Source organism: Brachycentrus maculatus, unplaced genomic scaffold (assembly GCF_059751285.1).
Source record: "Brachycentrus maculatus isolate JH-2025_06_01 unplaced genomic scaffold, ASM5975128v1 h1tg000703l, whole genome shotgun sequence".
Classification (NCBI taxonomy): domain Eukaryota; kingdom Metazoa; phylum Arthropoda; class Insecta; order Trichoptera; family Brachycentridae; genus Brachycentrus; species Brachycentrus maculatus.
Window position 1 is genome coordinate 122,209 of NW_028281434.1, and position 12,360 is coordinate 134,568.

General features: G+C 28.6%; 1 protein-coding gene across 2 annotated transcripts in view; it reads right to left on the reverse strand.

Annotated features, from left to right (window-relative positions):
- Nucleotides 1–12,360, reverse strand: part of LOC148300513 (lachesin-like) — a 135,200-nt gene that overhangs the window by 84,011 nt on the left and 38,829 nt on the right. For both annotated transcript variants that reach the window (XM_088274663.1, XM_088274662.1), the window contains exon 2: nucleotides 5,277–5,387. In XM_088274663.1, coding sequence (XP_088130789.1) covers nucleotides 5,277–5,340 — 64 coding nt within the window. In that variant the 5' untranslated portion in view covers nucleotides 5,341–5,387. The remainder of the gene's footprint in view (nucleotides 1–5,276; nucleotides 5,388–12,360) is intronic.

Genomic DNA, 12,360 nt, shown 5'->3' on the forward strand with positions numbered 1-12,360 from the left:
AATCGTTGACTTTGTATAATACCTGTTAAAAACGGAACTTCATGACTGCCGGTTTTGGACTAACCGCTCCATCAGGTCAACTGTAGGCAGTCTACAGACCTAATGATGGAATGGTTATTTTGAAACCGGTTGTCGTGAAGTAGTGTTTTTAAGTGGTATTACACAAATTGAATGGTGAATGATAAAGAGAGTGTTAAACTAAAACTTTCCTACTAAAGCTTTCCTAGAAAAGCGTTTAAGATATTTTTATGATAAAACAACAACAAAAAAACACAAATGTGAAAAATTAAGACGGTCAAACAAAAACTCGAACCGCGTTATTTGGATAACAAAGATTTTGTTTTAAAACTTCAATACAAATCAATCAATGATCATAATTTCATGAAATATCACCATTGACAGAAACTTATATAATCCTTTATTTATGAGCATCTTTAAATAAATGTTTCTTTTATGGTGAATAAAAATAAAGTCTAAAAGAAATTTTAAATTCCTTTATCAATTTCTGATGTCACTTTAAGCCAAATGATAAATCCTGCAGTGCGGACGTTAAACAGAAAATAAAATAAAATGAAACACCATGACAATGAGACTTCTTAAATATTATTAAAAATATAAAATATTATCAACATGAAAAATAATAAGAATGAAATATCAGTTTCCAATCAAATGTATCAATAATTGATTCCTGATACATAGTATCAATTTGAATATGAACCATATATTCTAATGCCTTGTCACCAAATCAATATCTAATATCATATTCTAATAATGACGGATAATGTTAATTAATACGACTAACAATATTCGTACATATGGTATACAGATATCTGTTGAATCCAGCTTCTGAAATATCTTTCTAATTAATTAAGTATTCTATATATAAATATATATATATATATATATATATATATATATATATATATATATATATATATATATATATATATATATATATATATATATATATATATATATATATATATATATATATATATATATATATATATATATATATATATATATATATATATATATATATATATATATATATATATATATATATATATATATATATATATATATATATATATATATATATATATATATATATATATATATATATATATATATATATATATATATATATATATATATATATATATATATATATATATATATATATATATATATATATATATATATATATATATGTATATATAAAATTTGCAGAAAAATGAAAAAACCACATATTTATATCAAATAAAATTACATGGGGAAATTACACTAACGATTATCAAAATCCAACAAAATCAGTCCCTATCTACTTTGTTGTTCCTGAAAACATTAAAAACATCATCGAAAAAGTATGGTTTGAAAAATTTTAAAACTACACTTGACTACATACAAAATTTGGTTAAATCCATGCCAAAACATATTGAAGCAGTAATAAAAAAAGGAGGAACAACAAAGTAGGTACTGATTTTGTTGGTTTTCCCAATGTATGTCGGTTTGGGTAGTGAGAGTATCATGTTTAGCAATTGGGCTGATTCACAAGGAGTCAAAATATCGATAATAGACTTTTGTTAAATGGAAATGTTAAATAGGAAATGGTTTTTTTTTTTCTTATTAAGAATTCATATTTAATTTAAGGTTTACTAAGGTAAATACTTAAAGTCTATTGTGCCAGGTGCTTTGATGCATTCCGCACCATTTACAGTGTTTGGAGACGATTCGGAATGCATTGAAACACGTGTAACAAGACATTTTAAGAATTACCACAGACTGAGTGAATACCACATGAGCTTATGAAAAAAGATTCGTATTTTAGTTTCCTCACTGTCCGCCTCCGTAGTGTAATGATCAGCACGCTCGGCTACCGTTCTGGAGGTCCCGGGTTCGATTCCCAAGGGGGGTAAAATAAATATAAGTGATTTTTCACTGTCATATTTATTCAATATTACCCTGGACTGTTACCTGAAGCGGAGGGCTGATCACCTTTCTTCATGTGTAAACGATCAAGATAACACTGCATTTATATGACGCAGTGCCCTATGCACCATTGGGGTGCGGATGAGGGTTTCATTCATCATTATGTTTTATTTTGATTATAATCATTACTAATATTGAGCATATTTTGTCAATTTGTCCGAATGGGATTTAATATTACAATAACAAAGGGAAAAAAAGTAAATAACGGGATGTACTATCGTGAGACCAGGAAAGGAAACTTAATTATAAGTTATAACACTATCTAGTGAAGGCATTATGTGGTCTGTATATATTAACCAGCTTGGCCAACTGACGGGAGCAGAATCCTAACTCGGACAGCCTTATTCGATAAACTTCAAACAGGATCTTGTTACCGAGCGAGCTTTGAAAACTTCGCCGCGTTCTCTAACGGCAAGAAAACCAGTTTCCAATTCACATTTCATGTACACCATAAAGCTAATTTAATGGGGTATTTGCTAATTTAATAAAACCCGACGATAATGAACCTTTAGTAAGTTTTCCACAGGTAGAAAATGGTTTGTATAAATAATTTTTCACGTTTAAATTCATACCGTTAATTCATTTCAAACATCTTAAATTTTTCCACGATATTTCATATGGATTTTAATATTTTTAATGAACAACAATTTATTATAAAAAAAAACAACAACGAAAATTTCCTTCAAACCCATCATTCCAAATAAATATTTTAATAAACGTACAATGACAAAAAATATCTTATATTTTAAATAGTAAATTTATTTGTATGTACATATTGTCGGAGCTTATTTAAAAATTTTGCCTATTCGCTCTGGTAAGGAGTGGTACCAATACACAAATATTTTAAAATAAATATTTGAATAATCACCATAAATATTTTCCAATACATTTATTAAATAAGACATATGCGGCTCGTGTTAAAAAGAGAAATCAAGCTGTGTCAGAATGGGATCAAACATAAAACTGACTCACAGTTTACAACACTAACCACGGAACTATAGTCAAACCTCTGTCAAGGAGCGTCTGTGTTAAAAAGGGGTCGTTTTATAAAAAAAATCTAACTTTTCTGACCAAAAATGTAGAAAACCGCATTTCATCACCTGATTGCTTAATTTTCTTATGTCAAGCACAGAACAGTAAAATTTTTATGCATGTACATATTATGTTGATTATGCTACTTATTTTTACTTTAAAAATTTCTTAGCTTTAAGAGATTTTAGGCCATTTTGAAGAGACATCTAGAAAATGTTTTCTAAAAACATATAATAAAAAAATCAGATTTAAACATATCACAAAACTTACTATTGAACGTTTATTTGTCTCCCCTACGAATTTTACCAAAATGCAGTCAGGTAAGTCGCTCTTATTGTAATTAGTTATTTTTGTAAGTATTCTATTGGTTTTTCAATAAATAAATAAATATATAAATAATTATTTTTAAAAAAGTAATATCGTTAAACGTTGTTAGCGTAATTGGTAACTACGTTCAAAGACAGGATTTTTTCAGATTTCTCCATAATTTTCTTTGTGTAAACATTTTGAAATAAATTGATTTTCCAAAATTTTGGCTTATTCCGTAAAAAGCTTAAATAGTTGGCATACAAATATAACTGAGTAAAGCGAAGGTATAATTTAAAGTGAATTAAATCATCAAAACCGCCCTCCATCAGCCCGCACATAACGCTAAATGTAAGTGATCTTCCTGAAACCATCTTCAAATTACTTTTCATACACTTAAACTCTCATAACGCGAAGGCACTTTTCCATTGTTTGCAGGAGAAGCCACCTATTTAAAAGTATCTCTTTAATGGGTGCGTGTATTCTACGAGTATCTTTACCGTAAATATCCAACATTTCCCCGCCTGACGAATAACGCCAAATTCAGAGACTATCACCAAACAAGCCCCCACGGATTTTAAGGACCACTTAATGTCAAGGATTACATCTGAATAGTTAATATTTTGTCAAGTTTCGGTATTAAAATGCCCCTTTTTAAGACGAGGGGAGGAATGACTTTCATTTTTGTATTCGCGAGTCTGTGAATCCGTACGTAAAACGAGGGTAAACATTACACTTCTGGCTGTATTTTACACCATGATGGATAAATTTAAAGAAGACCAGGATACATAATTACTGGAAATGTTCCATTTAAAGAGACAACGTTGCTTTATTAGACGTTTGAGGGACAGAATTTTCACTTTATTTATGGGGCCTTTATAATAATTTTGTTAAAAATAATTTTTGATGTCTGAACATCAATTGCTGCAGCCAGTGCTTACGGCCATAAAATGTGGTTAGAATCATAACTAAATACTTAAAAGAAAACTGGATTTTATTTTCAATTATTGAATAAATTTTTTTTATTTGATTACTACATCCCTTCTCCCTTTTTACATCTCCACTCTCTAAGGGCAAAATCTACTAAAATTTGGAAATAACATAATCATTAAAGTTGATTCTACATGTATGTGTGTACATATATATGGTACAAAGGGCACTGTATTGTATCAAAGCAATGTTACTTTCATCATAAATTGTAAGAATTCAAGGTAATCAGTTCAGCGCTTCAGGTATTACTCCAGAAAGATATTAAAGATATATCGCTCACTCCTTTCAAGAAAGTCATAAATCAAAAATCTTGTTTTTTCAGGAGAACGTTTTTAATGTTTAAAAATATAATACAATGTATTAAAAATAAATATCAAGACACTTATTGAACTTTTTACTGTGCAACAGATCTTTTTAGGTAAAACCTGAAGGTTTTTTCTCCATTTGAAAAATATTAAGTATATTTAAAAGAATAATTAAACAATACCTTTTCTTCAAAATGCAAAAACAATACTTTTTGCCCTGTAGCGGGTAAATATTAAGTTAAAAATATGCCACTTTCGCTGGGATATAGTACATTTTCTAGGCATTTCGAAAATATGCACAACTGAAAATTGACGACTTTTGATTTATGACGTTCTTGAAAGGAGTGAGCGATATTACATAGACCGAAAAATCATCTTTTTATTTTGATGATTTGTCATTTTGAAAGTTGGTTGATGGTTGGGAAATTTAAATTCATCAGAAAGTAATAAAATAAGTAAATAGACCATAAATACATTTACAATACATATTATATTTTTACTTTCATCCAGATGCTTCTTTAAATATTCACATACTCACTATAAAACTTGATTCAATCATGTTTATTTAATTTTGATTTATGTGTTTTTGAAAGTAGGTTCCGTTTTCTAAAAAGATTATAAATGTTCATCAAGTTGGAATAAGGTACTTACCAAAATTATTTCCTGTATTGGCCAAGGCTAAAAGGCCGCAAAAGATGACAATTTGGGCCAACATGACGCGATGTTTCTCATCAAAATGGCGTCTTGAAACTCTCAGAAAATCTGCAAAAAAACAAGTTCCAGAATTTAATTAAATTCCTATATGAAAAACATTCCGATACTAAGGATACCAGATAGATGGAAAAGAATTTTCAGTTATAGTTATAAAAAATAATAGCGTGTTTCTGTATTAATAGTAGTTTTAAATTTGAAACCATAATCATTTCATAGATTTTTGTTCCACTATGCGGTATATTGAGTCTTCTTTTTTAAACTTCAGTTGTAACAATAATTCTCCAGGGAATGTAAATATGTAGTATATTTAATAAAATGTATATATTCTGTACCCGGTTTGTTTCTCACTCTGAGTTAAATATACCTTTTTGTTTGTAAAAAATCATATTCGTGTTACAATAATATTTGTTTAACTCAATGAGATATTTTCCAACTATATTGAAATGGTTTTTATTTTTCAAATTTATTTAATTCAATCTTACAGTGAGGTTTTCAGGAAGTTTTGAACCAAAAAAATCTTTATGAAACCAAAATCAAAATTGTTCCTGAAGTAGGCTCTATATTTTCTCACCATAAGGTTTTTAGATGGAATAACGGCCATTTTAAGTTAACGAAACTACTCAGCCATTTTTTTTCAAAGAATAACTCTCAATGTTTCTACTTTGATGGCTTGTCTGCAAGTGGAGTTATAAGGAATACATTTAATTATAAGGATAGATAAATTTTGGTAAATGTAAAAAATAAACCAAAACATTCAGACCAATTGAAAATCAATATTCTCTGAATTTATTTTGCAAATGGTAGGAATCGTACCATTTACGCCAGTTTCAGTGACGAATGTCTATCCTACAACGCCACGACACGTGTCTTGTCAAATTAGTTTTTTTTATTTTACTTTGTAAATACTACTATTTCTTTAAATACGTATGTGTTACGTATTTCGATATATTCAAAATCGTTTTCATTTACAGTATGATGCGGAATGCATCTAAACATGTGTAACAATAGATTTTAAGAATTAGAGGTATTTATTAAGTAAAATTCAAATTAAAAATTACTAAATATTGTTACAATGTGACTACCGAATCCATTAATCACATTGATATCTTTGTTACTTGAAATAACACTAAAATCACACAAAAATGCAAATTACTTTATTTTTATTGATTTAATATCCGAAAACAGTATCCACAATAATTCCATGTTTAATATGGATAATCAAAAGTTCATTATCCGAAACTATTTACATAATATTAAGAAATATGGCCGGAAGGGTGAATTGTCTAAAAACATTATTCAAGCATCATCCATGATGGTGATTAGCTCTTCAATAGCGCCGTGTCTTATCCCATCATCATTAGGAGGATGAACTCAAATCTCCATTGAAAATGGCAACATTTATTCCATCCTTGTTCGATAGTAATCTTGATTAAGTTTAAACCCAAATTCTGGCACCTATACCCAAGTTATACTGTGTACTAGGGTGGATTGTTCGAATAAAATGAAATATACAATTTATAAGAGTTTATATAACCAGTTTGTTGATAAAGTTTTTCAACAAACTGGTGATTATTTTTTTTTTGGTTTAAACCCTTTTTACTGCTACTTGTATGCACTTTGTGGACTCAATATTCTACATATACGAGTATGTAGTTGATGTGAATAAATACGCGTTGTTTTCGAGTCCTTTTAGTAGACGAAAAAGAAATTCGGATTCAGAAATCGATCACGTTTAGCAGTCACGTGATAGTAATATTCATTCATTTTTTATTTCAACCTTACTTGGTAAATACCGCTATTTAAAAAAAATCTATTATGACACGCGTTTCGGCAAATCTTGTATCACTTTCACATACCGTATTGTGTTTCAAAATTATGTGAAATACATCAAAACACGTGTTACAACAGATTTTACCAAGTATTTACCGAGTAAATTTTAAATAGATTTTTTTTTAAATAATATGAAGCTGAGTTGTAAAAATTTAAAACAAAATTTAAATATTTGTTCATAGTTTTGCGGCTTTAATTTTTTATGTGCATTTAAAAAAAAATTTAAACACAAAAAACTTTAATTTATATTGAATACCATGTACATGACAGTTACTGTATGATATTTATTAAAATATTTGCACACTAGTAGCAGAAAGAATTGTTCTCATACAAGTAAGATCCAACCTAATGCGTGCCCATGTTCAGGTAGTGAGTAACAACATGCGACGAATACTTGCCTAAAGTTATTCCCTTTGATAAATTGAATTATCCAATGTGATGTTATCAATCCTAACATACCTTTACGTTACACGGATATTACTTAGAAATCTGTGTACATTCAAGTATCGGGAAATACAAATTACTAAAGTTTAATTCTATTTTGAGGAGGAATTTACATCAATGAAAATTCAAGTGCTTACATAATATAATAAATCAGATTAACCGCATCTCCACTTTAAGACTATGACTACTCAAATATCTAATCTAGTTTAATGTCACTTCATAAATTCTAGACTATTGTATTCAATATTACCCTGGACTGGTACCTAAAGCGGACGGCTGATCACCTTTCCTTCATGTGTTAACGATCAAGATAACACTGCATTTAAATGATGCAGTGCACTATGCACCATCGGGTGCGGATAAGAGTTTGAAGAATTGTATTAAAAACCAATCAATTACTATTTATTTTATTTACTACTAATTAACTAACCATCTCGCTACTTTCCTACAGATTTAGGCGGAGAGAATATAATGCACACACATCTGTCTTTAAAAACAATATTCGTGCATCTCCTCGTATCTTTCGATTATTCTTACACCTCACCTGACCACTTTCAAGTATTTGAAATACTTGATCATGCTAAGTTTTCTTCGAAAATTGTTGAATTGCACTTTTAACTTTTTTAAAATACTACCATATCCCTGCATTAGGGTTTGAGTATTAAAATACTACCATATACTAGTATAATAGTATTATATCGGCTAACAAAGTGATATTATACAAAGTGTTGACGATTTGTAAATATAACCTATGTAGTGTAAATACTTAAAACAGACGATTACAGATGTAAAAATAAACTAACTTTCTATCACACACCACACGTAACGCCACACCAATCAATATTTAGAAACAATTTCCGCTTCTTTCATATTCATGCATCTCCTCCTTCATTCATTCCAACTCCTAACCAGACCACTTTTTAGATGTAAGCTATGTAAATATTTCAAAATTCATAGAAACTTAATATCTTATTTTTTAAGTTCAGGTATTTTTGAAAATTTTAAATCACTATATTTTACAACATTTTGAGTGTGTCCAAATACTTGTTCACAAAATCTGGATTATCTCCAATTACAGGAGTTATTTTCATATTATTTTTTGATATCTCATCAAAGATGAAGAAGCATATTCTTCTTCATCTTTGATGAGATGTCAAAAAATAATATCACTATATTTTTTTAAATAACACTACATAGGTTTTTTGGCACCAACTTTGATTCTAACGTACGTTTTTATATGAACCAGATGCGTAGAAAAAAAGTAAAAGGTTACATACAATATTGTAATATAATTTACTATAGGTTATAAAAAATATTTATCATGTTGGTAATCAAAAAAGCTGTTTTGTAAATATGTTGTCCAAATATTTCGAAATTCCGAAGTGATGTCCATATTAGCCATAAACGGTATCATAATTTTGAATTTTTACATGACAAGTAAAATGACTCGTTAAAAACGCTGTTAAAATATACGACTTTAAGTCTCAACTGCTTGTAATAATAAAAACATTGTGAAGGGGGATTAAACCAATAAATGTTTGCAGTGTGTCAAGTTTACGACTGTTTCTTGACGATTATTAGTATATTAAAATATTTTACCATGGCAAAGATGTTCAAACGTTTGCCGTACAAAATATCTGTTTTCATAATTTAAAAAAAAATTATTTTATTGAATTGCTAACTTTTGAACAAGTAATATGGAACAACAATAATTTTGTTTATTAGGTTTTATAGGTATTATTTTATTATTTTATAGGTATTACATTTTTGTTTGTATCACATTTAATTTATTTCTTTATAATTTAGCCATAACGTCTCATATACCAAATGCATACAAAATATTTATTTCAAGTATCTATCGTTAGAACATTTGTAAATAAAATTATTTGATTAAAAAAACGCGTTTTGAAAAACAGTTTTTAAAAACGTTAATGTTTTAGAATAATTGTTGAATTTTGAAAATTGAGAATTTTTATTCAATTATTAGAATACTTTAGTATTGAAGGACTTCCATATTCTTCTTCATCTTTGATGAGATGTCAAAAAATAATATAAAAATACTACTATAATTGGAGATAATCCAGATTTGTGAATAAGTATTTGGACACACTCAAAATCTTGTATTTAAACTAATATGCTTTTTGTTCATATTTCTCTTATATGTATACGCGCGTGTGTGTTATTATATGTTCATTGATCCGGAAAATATTTATTTATGTCGTTGTTTTAAATTTTATTATAATTAAAAATCGTAGAGCACCCTTGATATATGTCACGAAATCGGTGCTGTTTAAATTGATCTCTATTATTGTTTCTAGTATGTGCTTCAAAAAAAGATAAATTGTAATAAATATATGAATATGGGGAAATAAAAGATTACTTGGAAATATATGTATTTATTTCACTTAATCAAACATTTTACTTCAACTAAATAATTATTTTACTGTTTTGAATATTGAAAGCATTAACTTTATTTTATTTTTTAACTTATTTTTTTACTCGAATTTTCTGTTTATTTCTTGAAATAATATATAATTATTTTACTTTTTCATTTTTTTTTAAAAATATTTTCTCATTTGTTTATTATAAATAAGCTTCTTACCTTGTGTTTTTCTCATTTATTTCTTATTAAAAATGCTTCTTAAGTCTATTTATTATCCTTGTTAAATTTTTTTTTATATTTTGCCATGCATTAATTTTGGTTATTTAAAAAAAATCTTTTTTATAACTTTATTATTTGTGTTCCAGTCTTGTTAACCTTAATCCCATGTCCCAAATGAGAAATAGACATTACTCATCGGGAACATTATACATATGACTTATGTATGTAATGTTTTAAAAAATAAATACATAAATAAATATATGTTGAAGATAGTAAAGTTATTAATAACTTGATTACTAAGTGCCTACTATGATTACACCTAATTCGAGACAATAATGTAACTTTTTTAAATAACGGTCACATTATTTAGATAATCTCCGTTACTGATCGCATGGTCAATCATTCAATAACGATAAAGCGCTATTGCGTATAATACTACACTATATATTTTTCTAAGTACAACTCCGAAAGCGGTGAATCGGATACGTTAGCCAGTACACTACGTCAAGCTACCCGTTTAATACCTTTGGCTATTACCGACAGCTTTATCCCTTCATGTACGGTCGGATATGTTCGTAATTACATTGTCTTAGTTCGGTGCCCTAAAATCATTAAGATATAATGTAGATTTAATGACCTCGATTGATGTATTCACACGCACCAAATATAACACTTTAACACATTAATTAAGCTTAATAATATTTAAGAGGTTTCCAACGTAATATTTTTACATTTATTTACTTATCTGTTAACTCTTTGACACATATTATATATTTTTCTTCATTCTTCTTCGAATCCTTATCCGCACCCGATGGTGCATAGAGCACTACATTATGTAAACGCAATATTATCTTGATCGTTAATGCATGAAGAAAATGGGATCAGCCCTCCGCTTCATGGTACCAGTCAAGGTTGAATAAATATAAGAGTTAAAAATCACTCATATTTATTTGACCCCCCCTGGAAATCAAATGCAACGAAATGGAACCTCCATTACGGTAGCCAAGCTTGCTGACCATTACACTACGGAGGCAGAGAAGTGTGATATGTATTACGTCGTACAAAATTCTACTACAAAATTGAGGGCACAACCGTCAGTCGAATTTCTAAATGCTACAACAAAGAAATTTAAAAAAATCCACCTAAATCTAACGACTTTAAAAATTAATGCAGTTTGGAGATTCAATAACGGGCAGAATTTTAATGTCAGTATTATACAAATGTATAAGAGATCACTTTTGCAGGAAATTGTCAGTATGTTACCCCTGGAATACTAAGGCTTTCTTTTTCATTTTGTAGAAAAGTAATAATTACTTCGTCTCAGTTAAAATACCTCATCATTCACGTTTTTACCATTTCAAACAAGCACAAGAGCACAGTCTCTTTTATGGAGGGGTACAGCGAATCGAAATATAAAAGTTCTCCATGTGTATAAATGATTCAAATGTATTATGTTATAAATAAAAATAGAAACATATTAGATGAATAAAAAGAATAAAAGCCTTAGAGGGTTGCACTCTACCTCAAGGTTTGGAATAAAGATAAATAAATTGTATGTTATGCGCAAACATTGGCTGTTTAGTATTTCAAAACAATTATTCATTTACATACAATAAAAGCGTAAACTAAAATCACGAACAATATGACTTTTCAAACGACGTACCTTTGCAAATGCTAATTTAATTTGAATACACCCCATAGCAGCACTTTTCTCTGAAAATTAATATCACGATAAAGGTGTAAATTGTCATTTCACGTGATTGAAATGATTATACAACCAAATTTAATAACACACCAAGCCGAGAATAAAATAATATGTAATGTCATGTTAATCTATTCTTTGTATACATTCGTAATAAGTGAATAAATTCTTAATACCACCGGGGAGGGGGAGTTAGGTGTCGCAAGGGTGCGTATGGGTTTGATGTTCGTACGGAATTAATTAGGGGAGGCCCGTTACTAGTCCGCATATTCAAGGTACGCTGAAACACCTCAGTATGGATAATAATGTTAAACATAAACCTGCTAATGTACTGAAAAGTAAAGACTAAACAGTAATTAATAAAATATTAACATCGTAATAATGACATGGCCGTATTAAAATATGGAATTAAGGGTCCAGTATACAAATCCATTCAAAAATCA